The sequence below is a fragment of the Taudactylus pleione genome, unplaced genomic scaffold, assembly GCF_031769625.1.
Source record: "Taudactylus pleione unplaced genomic scaffold, aTauple2 ptg000244l, whole genome shotgun sequence".
NCBI classification, from domain to species: Eukaryota; Metazoa; Chordata; class Amphibia; order Anura; family Myobatrachidae; genus Taudactylus; species Taudactylus pleione.
Window position 1 is genome coordinate 7,193,416 of NW_028284646.1, and position 18,576 is coordinate 7,211,991.

General features: G+C 36.4%; 1 protein-coding gene across 1 annotated transcript in view; it reads left to right on the top strand.

Annotated features, from left to right (window-relative positions):
• CSMD1 (CUB and Sushi multiple domains 1) overlaps positions 1-18,576 on the top strand; it is a 1,974,400-nt gene that overhangs the window by 1,444,027 nt on the left and 511,797 nt on the right. Inside the window, exons 13-15 of the mRNA XM_088479751.1 lie at positions 11,235-11,417; positions 15,906-16,232; positions 17,933-18,127. Of these exons, the coding sequence (XP_088335877.1) occupies positions 11,235-11,417; positions 15,906-16,232; positions 17,933-18,127 (705 nt within the window). The remainder of the gene's footprint in view (positions 1-11,234; positions 11,418-15,905; positions 16,233-17,932; positions 18,128-18,576) is intronic.

Sequence of the window (18,576 nt, forward strand, 5' to 3'; positions counted from 1 at the left end):
GAGCTATCGCTTTACCTTTCCACACTTCCTGGTAAACAATATGTTTGCTAAAAAATTTGATTACCCCTTGTCTTGTGCAGAATAGTTGCCATGATGTACCAGGCAGGCCTATAATTAGAGGTGTGCAACTGGTACTACCGCACAGAGCGCAAGGCTCTGTGAGAGGCACTGTCTCTACCACATGGCCCTTGCTCCTGGCTAGCAGGGTGCCTGGAATTGCACCCTACAGCTAGGATCACCACTGCGGCACTGTTAGACCAACCTTTAGATGCTCCTGTCAGGTACCCTGCAGTATGTCCCCAGAATGCCCTTTATTAGTGCTGCAGTTACTGTTGCTGCTTGCCCCTCTATGCAACATAATAATGTCATGCATCTGAGGTCATGATGTCAGGCGCTAAAGGGGCGGGCAGACACATGGAGCTATTTAGCCCTGTAACGGTGCTGGTACCAGGACACTTGTTAAATGGGTGACACATGTTGTATTGGGTTCATTTATTTTTTAATAACTGTATCAATAAGGAAACCAGGTACTGTACCACAATAACAGAACATAAATAAATCTGAAACAGAAAATAAATATTACATACTATACAACCTTTAGCTGTATAGGTGCACTGTTTCAGTTTAACATAAAATTTTACAGCAGTATCCCTAGAATGTAGCACCTTGTGTCTTGGATTTTTCTATAGATCATTTATCTCCATTATGCTTTTATTAGCCTTCTTAAATCTATAAAATGAAAAGTTAAATGCCTAATTATTTTTCTGTTTGCTTGTATTGGATTTGATTTCTTTCACACTGTGTCTCAACATATTGATTTTCGGTATATACAAGCATGACCTGTAGATTCAGTGTTCTTAGTACTGTAGTTAGACAGTACTTCATTTTATAAGAAATGATAAAACTATAAAATATACATTTAATCAAATACCTGGATAATACTTAAGGCACAGCAGCCTGAAAATACTCCAATACTGTAGCTAAAGTGCACATTTACAGATATACAAAGGATTCCAAACCCTTACAATTACCAAGGATTCCAAACTGAACAGAGCAAAAAAAAAAAACACCATATGTTGCAATACCAATATTTGACAATAATTGTGCCAGCATTCCCAGACATCAAAGACCCACTGGCACTTGGTTGTCTAGCTGTAAAAAAATATGAAAATAAACAGAATAAATTAAATAAAGACATCACCATTTATTGCACACTTATTCCAATAGGAAAGGTGCTCTTATTTACATGTAGGTATTCTGGGAGTTTCCACTGACTGCCGAATTAGCATTATGAAGAGTGACCTCTCATTAGTGGTGGGGTCTTGCAATGGACAAGTAGCTTGGTCTGTTTTATTTAGTTGCCAAGTACCAGCCTTAACATGTTCCAGTACATATGTGATTTACATGATTACTTGTCCCTGTTGCCTGTCGTATGTGGGTAAAACCCAACGACAATTTAAGGAACGCATGGCGTTACATCGCAGTGCCATAAGACAGGCCATAGCGAGTGGCACCAGTGAACAACCTGTGGCCCATCATTGGGCACAAAAGCAACATGGGGTGGCGACTTTAAGAGTTATCCTTATAGATCATGTACCCCCCTTATCAGGGGTGGCAACAGAAATAAGATTCTGTTGCAGAAAGAGAGTAAGTGGATACATGATCTGAATACCATTGCACCATGGGGATTAAATGAAACTTTGGGGCTCCAATGTTTTCTTTAGACCATTATTAGACACATAATTGTTTATATCATTTTATATTGTGCATTAACATCTGGATATTTAGAGCATCATGTTTGTGGTAATAATAACTTGATACAGGATTGCATTGATTGTTTTTATAATTTTCATGGGGATTATGTATTTACTTGTCAGTTTATGGATAAGCAGAGAATATGTGGTAGTTCCACGTGGTATTTGTCATATATGTTAAACAAATGATTCTATTATTATGTTATGTCTTGATACATATTTTTCTAATTTATATTTCATATTGCATAGTCAAATGTTCTGTGCACAATCGGTCTTTAGTGATGGCTAGTGGTATAAACACCCTGTCAATGACAGGAGTTGGTTAGTCATGTATCTGAGACAAATTTCAGCAAACGACTTAACTTAGAGACATTGTATACTATGACGAGCTGCAGGGTTTGTTGCCTAGCAGCGGATACATTCTCACTTGGAGACGCGGCTTATTGTGAGCTGTGCACAGTGGAAGTGGTGCATGGCTCCGACGGTTGGCGGGCCAGCATTCTCCAGGTGAGGTGAGTTGCAATCTTTTATGTGTGTATATATGCATGTTTGTTAAGTTTTATGTACATTGTACGTCTGCTGTTCTTGACAAAGGGGGTAACCCCGAAATGTCGAATTTGGAATAAATGTTTTGACAACTTAACCTGTGGAAGTCTACTGAGTGCTGCCCAATTGGGGTAATATATATATATATATATATATATATAAAGACATCAATGAGTGTCATGAAGTAACACCTGCCACATGGATTCAACCTCCTTTGGCCCACACACATCAGTATGTACTAATTCCAAAGGCATTGTGCTCTGGATGCAAACTTGGAAAAGGTGCAACTTGATACATTCAGTCTGCAATCTGAGGCTTTGTGTCTCAACTTGTAACATTTGAAACAATTGATCTTGAACTTTTGTACAGTACTTTGAAGTCTTAAACAAAAGAACATAATTCTCAAAATTTTCAGTTGGTATGCTCTCCTGCAACTGCAACAATTTTGCATGTACTATATCTGTGGTTAGCTTTGTAATGCAACTGCCAAAAAGTTGCACTCCTGCTTAAAATTTTGCAGTATCACCATTGCTACCTCTTCATCATCAATATTAATACCAACTGAAATTAACTGTGGAGAGATGGATAACATTCTATCTCTGTACTCATTCATGTTTTTACATACACAAAAGTTTATTGCATACAATGTGCACCTCAGGTAAATTCTCCTGATTAAGCCTTTAACTTCATAAGCCATCTGCAGTGCTATCCATGTATTAGCTGTAACTTTCCCATGGATTATTAAATAATGACTCCACCGCAAGACAGTTGTCTACATACTGTATCTCTGTCTACATCTTCAGGATTTTAAATATCAATGGGGGTACTAGTGACTATGGCCACAACTAGCATTTGGCCAGGATGTCACTCCCCGGGGTGCTGGTTGATGGGGTGCACCACCTGGCACGGCCTGCCAACCCCTATGGCACCAGTCTGCTACCCAGATTACACATTTTAAACCTTTATTATTCATTACATTGAGCTTCATTTGCTCTATTCAGTGGCGTCCAGATTATTGACAACAGAGGGAACAAAGCATCCCATGTCTCATCCCCATGCATTACTTGCTCCCACTCATGGTTACAGGACTTTCTTAGGGCTGCACGCACTCTATGGAATGCCTTACCATGCAAAATAGCAGGGCCTTTCTACCTATATATCTGTCTGTTATTACCCAGTTTTCTTCTATCAATGTTGACAATTGTAAAGTGCAATGGAATATGCTGCGCTACATCAGAAACTGTTAATAAATAAATAATAATAATTCCGGGCTGCAGCTTCTATATCTTAGTGGGCAGTTCCAATTTCAGAATTCAGACAGCACAGCACATGGAAGTCATTCTCTGTCAATGATGATGGAAGAGACATTGGCACTAAAGTTTTAGTAGTGAGGAGCTCACAGCTTGCTATCTGGGAACTTGACACCACTAGATCTGAACAGTGGACACCAAGAGTTATGCCCCATAACCACAGTGTGGGTAAACATCCTTACAGACCTTTTTTCACGGGTATTATTAGTATAGAGGAAGCCAATATTGTTCTGACTATACCCTGCAGAACATCCTTGATGGGGAGTATACAATGGCATACTATCATCTGTCTTCTTAGGTGGAGGGGAAATGACCAGGTCATGGAGGGATGCAACTAGTGCTTTAGAAGAATCCATCTCCCTCCAAAGCAGTACTGTGCATAACACATGCCTTCATGTTGCTTGGAGTTGATGGATTCCACAAGGTAATACTCTCTCTTTATTGATTCTGCATTAGACCATGTCCCTCTCTCTACTACTCAGGTCTTGCCCATTTTCTTGATTTTGCCCAATATTTGCATATATCCTACAAGGCATCACATCTTGCCCCTCAGTCCTCCCCCATACCCTACTACACCTCTTCTGTCCACCTTTCCCAACCTTCCTGTCAAACTCCCTTACCCTCCTACCACTGTTATTGCACAGTCTTATGTTCCTTAATGAACCACTACTGTTAAGGTGCCTACACACTTAGCAATATTTTACACAATTTGCTTGATTCCGATGCATCGTGATGACAAATCATGTAAAATATGCCCAAATTGTGAATGTCCAGTCACAATCACGATGCTGATGCACGTACCTGCATGTTGTACATCGCATCTTCAGATCTGCCATGCTGTAGGGCATATTTGACAATATCAGTCACGATGCACTGGAATAGTTAGGAGGCATGATAGATCGTTTGTCACATTGGACAGTTTTTAACATCAAATCATGCCCACGACTGCTGGGGAGCTGCTGGAGAGAGTTCAAGGGGAAATCGGACACAATGTTGGATTGTGCACTCATCGCCAAGTGTGTAGGCACCTTAAGTTTATTGTCCCACCTCCCCATAGCATATTTCCCCTTCTTCTACATTTTAAGTTTTTATATACTCTATATAGCTCAGATGGCCAATTTATATGCAATAATTATTATATGGGTGATGGCAATGTCAAGTCCTTCACTTTGCCAAGGGCAACTGAACCCCGAGGTACGGTCCTGCTAGTGAACTTCCACAACTTCTCCCACTTCAAATGCATCCACATGGCAAACTTCCATGTAGTGTAATTCTCAGAACCTGTCAGCTTTTCAAAAGACAAACTGCTCTGTTCACTGTACATTTCTATCATACAGATTTAATAAGGCTCTATCATGTACTCACTCACATCCCCTTATTTTATGTTGTCTGTGACAATGCTGATCTTGGATTCAGCAAACACCCCACAAAGGGTATCTGGACTTTCAGCAGCCTGATACTTGCATGGTGACAGACTTGGAATAGATCCCAGTTGATTTAATGTGGTAGTTAGAGGGATATTTAATCTGAGGATAGATGATAACTCCAGAGAGAGATAGAAAACTCTTTTTGTTGGGGGCACAAACTTTTTGCATCTGTTAAAAGATAATATTTTAATGATAAATTTCAATAACACCAGAACAAAAAGGCAAACAAGACACATCTAACATAAAACATAAATAGTCTATAATAACAATAATATATCACAACGAGTAATCCTCCAATCCTCACATTATATGATCATAAGTAAACGACATTACAAGTGATATAAAAAACCTTGAGGATAGATAGGATGTGTGATTCACAGCAAATCTGATAATGGGCGAAAAATATATAGCTGAAATATATAAGTAAAGTACATATCATGAGGAAATTGAACAGACCTGAATCTTAAGGTGGTATGCTTACATAAAAGTAGATCAGAAAGAAGACAAGTGAAGTTTAAAAGAACTGCTAAGTCCGGGGAGTGAGATACTGCTCTTAAGTCATCTGCTGCCACGTATCCAATGATCTCAATGAGTGTTCCCCTCCTCAGTAGCAGTTATAATAGTAAGAAAAAGGCTTGACATAAAGAAAAGTAGCAGATATTTTGAAAAGAAGGAATCAGTAATGTCACGCATCTGCTTTCAATTCTCATTACTTCCAAACATCTTGCAGAGGAGACTTTGATGAGAGTACATAAAAAGACACATACTGATCCCCTATAAATAGTGTTTCTGCTGTCAATCAAACTGTGCCTGGCTCCTGCAGGCCAGTGCCGATGAGAGAGCGAAGAGAGTCAATGAATACCACCTAAGGTCTGAGATAGTCCCCACTCATAAATTAATATATTCATATAAATCAAATGATCTAAAGTACTAAACTAGCAGCTAATTCATGTAGAACATACCAGGTAGAGCTGATCTAAAAAACTGTAACCAACAGCATCATATATAAACAAATGATGGTGATCAGCTCATAAGTCACAGGAGAATTGTCTTAATATATCATACAATAAACCTACTAATAGGTATGTGGAGATACTATAATAAGATTCAGTTGTCAGGGTAACACACACTTACATCACAATTGCACTACCATGTCACATCCAGTAATGTATCATTATAAGGAAGGGCAACATGTAGCAAAGAGAAACATTTTTAGTGCTCTTTCATTGATATAGTAAATATTTGTAGCTAAATAGTGGCATGTAACTAACAGTGTTTCACAGATGAAAAAACACATGAGTATGCATTGTGAATATTCCAAAATAACATGACATTTCTTCGGCTGAAGACATACTGAAAATCTATGTAAAGACAATGAAGGTAATCCTATATAATTTAAATCCTCCCAGTGTAGGTGAGAGAAAGACACATTTACCCTCTACAATAACAGCAGAATTGCAGCAGCTAAAAAGAGCTGCATGTGTGGATACACAGCGTTAACCTGGTCTGCCATGAGAGAAATGAGGGAATAAAGGTAACCCTCTGGTCTCACAGCAGGCTCGCGGCAGTCAGAAATAGCTGCTCGTGTGAAGTGCGTAGCGTTACCTGATCTGCCATGAAGAATAGAGGGAATGAAAGTATCCTGGTAGGTAAAGGACCCGCTGTGTGCACAGCGGGAATCACCACATAGCTTCCCCTGTCAAGGTCTCCGACTATATCGTTTCGCCTATCTGGCTTGCTCATGGCTGTTGCTGGGTCTGGAGATTGGACCCTCCTTAAAAGCTGAACACTGACCAATCAGCAGCTGCCAACAGAGTCCTGCCCTGTCAATCTAAATTAGGTGGGTCTATATTGGCTCAGTGTTTACTAATGAGCAGAATTAAGTAAAAAAACGTGTGTGCGTTTGGGATATTGTTAAAACTCGAAATGTCATATCCAATAGGACAGTCTACAAGACTGACCAATTCCCTACATAATAGGGATCTCCTTGCCACATATGATTATGATAATTCAATGGGAGCAAAAGGAAAAAATAGAAAAAATACAAAGAAACAATAAAAATCATATAAAAGTGGAAATTGGGAGCAGGTCCTAAATGTTATGACCATATATAATATAACAGGCTCGCCTAGAGTAAGCATGAAGACAGTTACAGATAATTCAATATGATATAGGAGCCATAATCAATATATCTCCACTTAAAGATTATGGACTGGTTGCTATATATCATTATCCATGTACAGATATGTGTTTAGCAAGCAAAACAAAACTACATTTATGTACATCAATATGAGCCCATCCAGAGATAGCCATAAGAGATATCAGGGTTGTAATCTCTGTATAATAGAATAGTATCAAATAATATGGTATCTCATTTATAAGACATAACACATGATCCAGAAGTGTGTTCACATAGTTTGGAAAGAAGTATATTCCATAAAGGTCAAAATACAATATGCTATATCATTAATTTCTTCAACTAGGTCTGATGTATCAAACTACATTAAGTTATTAAATATATGACCATCCGGTATTATAAAAGAGATTTCAAATGTAGATATACAAAGGTAAGATGGGAAATAGTAACTAAATTAATGTCAAGATGAGAACATTTTTTAAAATAACCAAGAAGGGATATGTTCCTATATATGGTTGAATAGAAAGTGGGTACAGATTCAAAAATCTTTCCTCAAAAGTTCTTTATTGCGGTCTACGCCTCGAATGCCCAGTTTGATCCTTTCTAGGCCAAAAGCTTTGATTCCCGTATGCTCTCCTTTTTGGGTAATGTGGTAATGTCTAGCAACTGATGTTAGTTTCATCAATCTCTGTAGATCTTTGTTCGCATTACGTATGTTGCCAATGTGTTCTAAAATACGGGTTTTCAAAGGTCTTGTTGTCATGCCCACGTACCGTTTCCCACACCTGCATTCCAAACAGTAGATGGTTCCTACTGTATTACAATTAATGTAATGCTTCAGTTGTAAAATTTTTCCAAAACGATCTTCTGTTGATATAGTTTTGACCATAAAGGTACAAGCCTACACACTTCACACATGCAGCTATTTCTGACTGCCGTGAGCCTGCTGTGAGACCAGAGGGTTACCTTTATTCCCTCATTTCTCTCATGGCAGACCAGGTTAACGCTGTGTATCCACACGTGCAGCTCTTTTTAGCTGCTGCAATTCAGCTGTTATTGTTGAGGGTAAATGTGTCTTTCTCTCACCTACACTGGTAGGATTTAAATTATATATGATTACCTACATTGTCTTTACATAGATTTTCAGTATGTCTTCACCACAAGAAATGTCATGTTATTTTGGAATATTCACAATGCATACTCATGTGTTTTTTCATATGTGAAACACTGCTAGTTACATGCCACTATTTAGCTACAAATATTTACTATATCAATGAAAGGGCACTAAAAATGTTTCTCTTTGCTACATGTTGCCCTTCCTTATAATGATACATTACTGGATGTGACATGGTAGTGTAATTGTGATATAATTGTGTGTTACCCTGACTACTGAATCTTAATATAGCATCTCCACATACCTATTAGTAGGTTTAGTGTATGATATATTAAGACAATTCTCCTGTGACTTATGAGCTGATCACCATCATTTGTTTATATATGATGCTGTTTGTTACAGTTTCTTAGATCAGCTCTACCTGATATGTTCTACATGAATTAGCTGCTAGTTTAGTACTTTAGATCATTGGATATATTTATTTATGAGTGGGGACTATCTCAGACCTTAGGTGGTATTCACTGGCTTTCCTCGCTCTCTCATCGGCACTGGCCTGCACGAGCCAGGCACAGTTTGATCGACAGCAGAAGCACTATTTATAGGGGATGAGTATTTGTCTTTTTATGTACTCTCATCAAAGTCTTATCTGCATGATGTTTGGAAGTAATGAGAATTGAAAGCAGATGCATGACATTACTGATTCCTTCTTTTCAAAATATCTGCTACTTTTCTTTATGTCAAGACTTTTTCTTACTATTATAACTGCTACTGAGGAGGGGAACACTCATTGAGATCATTGGATGTGTGGCAGCAGATGACTTAACAGCAGTATCTCACTCCCCGGACTGAGCAGTTCTTTTAAACTTCACTTGTCTTCTTTCTGATCTACTCTTATATAAGCATACCACATTAATATTCAGGTCTGTTCAATTTCCTCATGATATGTACTTTACTTATATATATCAGCTATATATTTTTCGCCCATTATCACATTTGCTGTGAATCACACATCCTATCTATCCTCAAGGTTTTTTATATCACTTGTAATGTCGTTTACTTATGATCACATAATGTGAGGATTGGAGGATTACTCGTTGTGATATATTATTGTTATTATAGACTATTTATGTTTTATGTTATATGTGTCTTGTTTGTCCTTTTTGTCCTGGTATTATTGAAATTTATCATTAAAATATTACCTTTTAACAGATGTAAAAACTTTGTGCCCCCAACAAAAAGAGTTTTCTTTTCCTCTCTGGTGTTGTACTTGTATTTAACTCTAGGGGAGCACCGCCAACTTTATTTGCTGTTGGCATATATGTAATTCTTTATTGATATACTAATGTCATTTTTGTGACCTTTTGCCTCATGTTTTGGAATTTTTGGTGTATAATATGACTGTTTAAAGCCTGTGCGGAGACACTCTCTCTTGTTCTGACTGATAGATGATAACTGCTAGCACATGGTTACTGGGCCCATAACCTACTAGCAGAGTGTAGGTTGACAGCAGATAGTAATTGCAGACTGTCACAAATATGCATAGCGGATTGTGTTAAGTGCAGTAGTCCTCCAGATATGGGAGTTAAACCCAGGTACACTTATATTGTCCTATATGCTGATAGTATAGTTTGTGTAAAGCAGATGCTGGTGGTGGTTAGTCCACACATGGTATGCTTAGCCATTTCTTAGATTTATTGTAATCTGGCAGAAGAGCAAGTAACATAAGACACAGGGATATCACAGGTGTAACAACAGTAGGCAATCTGTATGGAATATAGCAGCTTGGATTTTAGGGTAATGCTGGGCCTTGTAGTGTGCCAATGTGAGCTGGACAACTGCACAGGTAGAAGAGAGCCCCACAGTCCCTCTGTGTACCAATTGTGGTATAGGGAACTTGCAGTTATTGTTACTGGCTGTACTGGCTGGTATTATGGTGGGGGCCTCTGGAGTCTGTCCTGTCCTCATGGACACTGGGGAGTAAAGACACCCAGAGATGCCACACATTTACAGTAGTGTATGTCACAGGCCAGACTCCTCTTTATAGAGCTGTGCTGGGTTCTACTAACAACCCAATTCAGCTCCACCTATAGGATGCAGCACATGAGCACACTCCTTTCAACATAGTCTTTCATGACTGTGAGTGGGGTAGGGAGTGTACATCTTTATGGGATGTGAAGGCCGAGAGTTTGAGTGGTTTGTAATCTTCACAGTACTTTGGACTACTTTTAAGTTTTTACTGTATTTTAAGTCTGACGGTATGGGTGGTGCATGCTGAATGTCCAACTTTGATGTGTGTATACCATTATGATGACATAATTTCTATCAGCAGTCGGTTTTATTATGTAGATTAACAACAACAATCTATAAGTACCTTACAGTTATTATTAATGACATTCAAGAGGAGTTGTTAGCATTGTACTAAATATTTTTCTTCACATCTGCGCACATAACTTCAGGCTAGTGATATGCTCAAACAGAGATATCCAGTTATTGCTGAACCATCTTCCTCAAAATGTTTGTCAAGTTTCATATTGTTCTAAAAACCAGACATTTCAAGCTAAAATATATGTATTAGAATGAGTGGTGTCAATGTCTTGCAATTTACAAGTATTGTATAGCTATTATAAAATTTAAGTGTGTTGTGAGAAACCACATCAAAATAATGTTGGTGTTCCAAGATTTTCAGTAGGAAACCTAAAAAGTGCGGATTAAAAAATGTAAAGATTATTTGAGCTTTTCTAACATAGTACATGAAATAAAAAAAAAAATAGAATAATGCAAGAAGCATTTCATATATATAATTTTTAAAATTACATATACTGTATATAAACTACACATGGCTAATATTGATATTCTTACATATTAATAGATTAAAACTGTGTAAGCACATTGTATAATTATTGAAGTTTGCCTACTTGAATTATGTGTAATTTTGTTTCTATTTAGAAATTGAGAAAGGTGGATGTGGAGACCCAGGAACTTCAGTGTATGGGAAAAGGAATGGCAGCAGTTTCTTGCATGGAGATATTCTAACATTTGAATGTCAGTCTGCATTTGAACTTGTCGGAGAAAAAACAATCACATGTCAACAAAATAACCAGTGGTCTGGAAATAAACCAAGCTGTGTCTGTAAGTGTTTTAAGGTGTAGTTTAAGTAGTTAGAAAAATATAGTAGAAACATCATGTTTAATATTACAATTAAACTCTTAAAATGAAATATATACATGTATAAATGAAAACATACATATAGGTGTATAGGTATAGATGAATACTGTAGAATATATATATATATATATATATATATATTCATGTAGAGGGGCACTCTTGGATCCATGATGTACATGCCGGGGTGCCTTCCTCAAGTAAAGTACAACATGCATGTGTCCATGACAAAGGACCAGGTGGCACTCACACGGGCTTTGTAAAGTCAAATAACATTTATTTCCAAAGTTTCAAGACCACGAAGGCCTTTTCATCCTGACGAAAATACCTGTGTGGCCTTGAAACATTGGAAATATTTTTTTTTACAAAGCCCGTGTGAGTGCCGCCTGGTCCTTTGTCAAGGACACCTGCATGTTATATACTGTGTATATATATAAATATATATATTTATATATAGATATAGATATATATAGATATATATATATATATATATATTTATTTAAATATATATATATGTGTATGTGTGCATATATATATATATATATATATATATATATATTACATCTCCAAAGGCCAGCACTCACTTGTATAACACATATAATGTGTACTTGCCTTGGAGCCCTCCCCGGGTGCTGGCAGCTCCCCGATAGTATAGACCAACGATAGAACAGGCGGCACTCACAGGACTCCAAAAAGACGTTTAAAGACTGTATTTATTCCAACGTTTCAATCTCCTGTATTGGAGAATTTCCTCCAATCTCCAATACAGGAGATTGAAACATTGGAATAAATACAGTCTTTAAACATCTTTTTGGAGTCCTGTGAGTGCCGCCTGTTCTATCGTTGGTCTATATATATATATTATATATAAATGATGGTAAAAGACTGGCACTCTGTGAAAAAATGCCCACTTGCTCCGGAGTAATCAAATTCCAACAAACAGCAAACAGTGGCACTCGGAGTCATCCAACGGTTGTAAAAAGGTATTTACTGTGAAAGAATCACATTACCAAGTACCAATGTTTCGGGACAAACAAGCCCCTTTGTCAAGGTGATTCACCTTGACAAAGGGGCTTGTTTGTCCCGAAACGTTGGTACTTGGTAATGTGATTCTTCCACAGTAAATACCTTTTTACAACCGTTGGATGACTCCAAGTGCCACTGTTTGCTGTTTGTTATAATATATATATATATATATATATATATACATATATGTGTGTGTGTCTATCTAAATACAAAAAAGGCACCTCCTAGTGCAATAACTTCAATAACTGTGAGTGAATATCCATGTGATATACAGTAGTGTTCATGTATAATCTGTGTTGCCTCGCAACATAAAATGTTTTTAAAAAGGTACAGTTACTCCTTCTGCTGTAGGTTGATAAGGATACGTCGTCATCACAAACAGAATATTAAAAATTTATTTAGAATCATAGTGCAATGCATATATATATATATATATATATATATATATAGTACATCAGACATTTTTTACAACAGAAAAGCTTACATGTACAACCAAGAAAACAAACAATAGCTTATCTGATTATCCACTTCATCAAGAGTCACTCACTGGAGAACCTATGATGTAAGACCTTCACATCAGAATAAGACAGTCAACATGTGTCATCTACAAACTCAGTGTTAATATGACTTAATTAAACACAGTTCTGGTAACCAGTCAAGGGCAGGAAGCTGATATGATAAGGTCAGAAACTGTTTTGGGGTATGGGGATGCAGAATCCTTTAGCAAGTTGAGGTCAATGTGATCAGTGAGAATCCAGTAAAAAGCCTAGGTCAGGGCAGGCAGTGAGTAAAACAGAATTCAGTAACAAACTGATGTCAGGGCAGGAGAAAGAGGCAAATTCAAAGGTCAATCCAGGTGACAACAAAACCACATTCCGTAAAACACAGGCTCATCATACTAGGTCCGCAGGAACTATCACTAACACTGGTAACAGAGAGTAAGTTATTTAAACTCACAAGAGTCAATAGAAGAGGACATGAAGAACCAACCCCTTCCTAATTATAGAACCATGGCACCCGAGAGAGTGACATCTCAGACACTGCAGTACTTTTTACCTTGTGTGGAGCAAGGGCAGAGTGAAAAGACACTTGCTTGGGAGTGTGGAACCAGACTATGAAAACATAGCCCAGCACTATATTCCCAGCAAGTCTACATGGAGTAGCAATTGCTGAAAGGAGCTGCTAACTACTTTTGTTCTATGTCATAGGCTTTTATGGAATATGGTATGCAATAAAAAGCAGCAAGAGGTCATATAGCAACATTTTTCAGAAATAGTATTTTGAATAACTGTCCCCTATTTGGTTTAATTATTGTAGCTCATGATTCAGGGTTAATGTGAATATTGTCTGTGTTGTAAAGTAAGGTATGTAAATAGTTTTAGAATTAATAATGCAAAAATTGATATAAAGAGTTGATAAAGCTAGTGCTGTAGCAGTCCACTTGCGGACCCATGGGACTGGGAGCAGAAAGCTGGGCATCAGGCACATTATATGGATACTCTTGGTGCATCTCCAGGCAGCTGGGTGGTCATCCAAGCACCCCGGGATCTAAACAGGTGACACCAAGGCATTAACTATGCTGTTCCCTCAGCTGTGCACAATGGACTGCACCAGAGACACAGCCCATAGTTATGTCCCTGCTATATCATGAAATAAGTCAATGATTCCAGTTGGTCAATCTGTAGCAGGGAAATATAATAAATAAAACATATAAATTATCATTAATAGAAACAGTTCTAAATTAAATAAACATAAGCATATAAGGTAAACAAAAAGAATTAGAGACATAATGACAATTATACCCTCATGTAACAATGTACAGTATATGTTAATAAAACCATGTGCAAACAAAATCAGAGAAGGAGCCATCTCAGTTAGAATCTAATGTATTAATGTTAGATACTGTGGATCATTAAAAAAAAATCTGAAAGGAATGCCAATCACTGATAATGCCACTTCATAGTCAAGTGTCTTCCAAAAAAACAGCAAAGGTATCATGTGTTGTTTAAACAACATACCCTGTGTGTTTATTTAGCTTCACATTAAATATATTCCAGACATCTGTGCCCCCTCTGGTAGAAATGTGATAGATACTCATGAGATAGAGGGTAGCTAGCTGGTGTCTGAATTTTGGAACATGAGCAGCAACAGTTTGGTCTGATTTCTCCAGAGGCAAGAGCTCCTGACAGCGGATCAATGTTGGGCCATCCTTCCATGTTCATTGTTTTCAGTTTTGTCCACATAAATAAACCACAGGGACATGTGATAAAATAAGAAATGGTTGGTGTGTATATTAGTTGGTATTAAGATGGGTTATAGAACTTACAGATAATAGCTTGTGAATGCATAGAAACACATATACAGTAACTACTTGCTGAAATGGACATTACTTTCACTAAATTGTATTTGTATTTTAAGTCTTCTGTGACAATACAGTTTTGATCCTAGATAAAACAAACTGATTTGGTAAATGTTAAACCTGGGATAAGGTTCATTTATGAGATGTACTTTGAGTGTATGAAGTCATTACTTGAAACAAAGCGCCACCCTGCTATTTCATTTTAAGATACTAGAAGTAATAACTCCTAATCTAATTTGTTTCTGTTTAAGAAATAAAAAATCCTCACAAGAAAAAGCATAACCTTCATAAAATCTAATTTAATTTAAATGTTTGAACCTGAGAACCAAGCTATAAACTGAAACAGTAACTTCTATTCTATTTTTAAACTAACTAATATTCACACAGTTAACTATAAAATGCATACACTACATATACTGCATAAAATATGCAAAACCAAAACAAAATAAGACTCAATGCAGGAATAATTTAAAAATATGTCTAAAAACACAGAATTACTCTAATAAAAAATGGATTCTCTAGTATTAGAAAGGTTAACTAGGATTTTCTAGCAAAAAATATTTTGTTTGTGTAGAAATGTGTTCTAAGAGTTAGCTTTTTCTTAGCAGTGTTTCAGATTTTCTTGTTTTTATTTTATTTAAAAAAATGTTTTATTGTTTTTAAATTGTGCTAAATTGTTAATTTAAAAATGTACTGTTACTGATGAAAACAATATTTATTGTATGGTATGTTTAATCATTAAATATTTAAATAGCAGATGCTATATTTTATGATTTTTTTGTTATTAATATTATTATTATTAACTTTTATTTATATGGAACCATACAGAGTAACACACACCATTTCACATTAGCAGGGTATTCAATATCCATCTTTTTGATGTAAAAATAATAATAATAATAATAATCATTAAAACATATATATATATATATATATTATACAGTATTTTATACTTATTTTGAAATATCTTGAAACAAATTTATATATAGTTAATGTATAGAAAGTGGACTCTTCTTTCTCATAAATTTTTATAGTTGCTTGTAGGATTATATATTTCTTTATCTTTCCAGTTTCATGTTTCTTTAATTTTACCACACCTTCTGGAATCATTCTTTCACCAAACTATCCTGAAGAATATGGAAACAACATGAACTGTGTGTGGTTAATAATATCTGAGCCAGGAAGCAGGATTCATCTGATCTTCAATGACTTTGATGTGGAACCACAGTTTGATTATGTTGCTGTAAAGGATGAGGGCATTGCTGAATTGCCTGCTCTTGGTACATTTTCTGGAAATGAAGTGCCCTCTCAGATTGCAAGCAATAGTCATGTTGTTCGTTTAGAATTTCAATCAGATCACTCGACTACTGGAAGAGGCTTTAATATTACCTACACAAGTAAGCTTGCTTTAAAAAAAGGAGAGAATTAATACTTTTTTTAACAGCGCAATCCCTTGTTGAATGTTTGACCTTAACAATTAGATTTAATTAACGGTTTTCATATTTAATTTGTAAGAGCATACTGTACAACCTTTAGTGATGCATGTTTTACATTGTAAATTAAATAATTTTACATGTCGCAAGACAATGGGTCTTAGTTGAAAGTAAAGCAAAAAAAGTGCAAGTAACTTTGCACCTTGACAGAAACCATGTTACACTATATTTGGGGCAGATTTAAAAATGTGCTGGGAGATTTAGATTTGGGAGGGGCATGACGAAACTCAAATCTTAATTGCAGTGTAAAAATAAAGCTGCCCAGTATTTGTGGGCTACATGCAAAAGCTGCCAGCATTTACCCTGCATGCAAGAAAATATATATATTTCCACCCTTTGCATTGCAACATTGTTTGCTTCAGATACAAAGTTACTTGCTATATTTTACTTCATTCAGGCCCAATATGTGCAAAAACTCTGTATTCTCACTACATTATTAGAGTTTTTTAGGCCGTAGCTATTGAGCTTGTGTTCACTCCCTCTCAGTGCAGTTTACTAGGCATGTTTACTTGCAACAGTGAGGTGAAGAATAATAAAGGACATTGGAGAGAACTGAGCTTTGAATATGTGCACATACCTTTTTTTATGTAACCAGAAAACAATTCTATTGTTTCAAACCACCTAGGGCTCAACAAAATTAGCATTTTCTTTAGTTGTCTTCAAATAGACAGCAAATCATGAAAATCTCTTGGGAGATAGCTCAGCACTAGGATCTATTAATCTCAATAGTGTGCCATGTATGCTGTCCATATACTCAAAGAGACAGAAAAAAAAATGTGTTTTGTTCAATGCAACTTAAATTGATGCCATGTTGAATGCATTTTCAGCTCAGTGCACAGGCAGTTAATAGCAGAGAGGCAATAGCACTTCTATTAACAGTGGTAACCCTAATCTGCAGTAAAATTTGGTGGTGTCTATACAGTATGTACCACCGTTATCCTTCTGTTATTACTTATTGCTACTTTAGCAGTTAGGATTAACTTGATTTACTTATTATTTACTAGAACACATTTTACTCATCATCACAAAAGGTATGGTTTATTTATTTTATTTTATATATTTAGTGATTGTATTTCAACTTTATTTCCATCAATCTCACTTTGCTACTCTTATGGTGCATACACATATCGTTGTACAATCTCCCGAGTGTGCTGTATGATAAATATCTATCATCCAGCACTTCACCAATTCACTAACGACTATAACAACCCGCGATCAACGATCGCAGGTCCTTATAGTAACCAGGTTAATATTGACCAGGTTGGCCTCATGTACTGGCGATGTAGGATAATGTCCATACGTGCCCGTGCATCGCAGGTCATTGGGCACTGAAATATGCATGATATGAACGATATGATCGATATCATTATCGTTCATAACATCCATTTTTATTGTACCGTGTGTACGCACCATTAAAAAGAGGATATCTTGTGATATAATTCCCAGGACAGTCAATCAGAGGTTCGTCTAATTTATTGTTTTCAAAAATGGATCCAAATAATGATGGACATCACCTATGAAAAGGTTATTAAATTAACATATAATGTTCATATGCACCTGCCCAACATGTATTTTGTGTTAAATGTATATATTTATTTTAATAGCTTTTGGTCAAAATGAATGTCATGATCCTGGAATCCCTACAAATGGAAGGAGGTTTGGAGACAGGTTTCTTCTTGGAAGCTCAGTATCTTTTCATTGTGATGAAGGCTTCATTAAAACACAAGGGTCTGAGTCCATCACTTGTATTATACAGGAGGGCAATGTTGTGTGGAGTGCTGCTGTTCCAAGATGTGAAGGTAATATATTACTAAGATTACTTACTCATATGTATCTCTTTCATGTAATGTATGAGATTAAGATTAATCCATATGCAGTACATACATACAGTACTTATACCATATATATGGTAATTGATGGAATTACTAGTGAATTCAATTTTAATATGTGCTAAAGTATCTTACAATATAGGTTTACAAAGAAATTCCCCTGTAAAGAGCCACAAAACCTAAAATACAAGTTTATTCAATAAGGACAAGACAGTAACAGCCACAAATACATATATGTGTAAGAGCCTTTGCCTTCACTGAACTTTATTTATGCAGTCGGGTTGTTCTCTGTTCTCATTCAATTCAACTCCCATAAAATGACTACATTATCTATCAATATACTCAAAGGAAATATTTTGTGAGTCAAGGAAAAATGTCCCCCTCTTCCCTTTATCCTACTTACTAAGACAATTACTTCA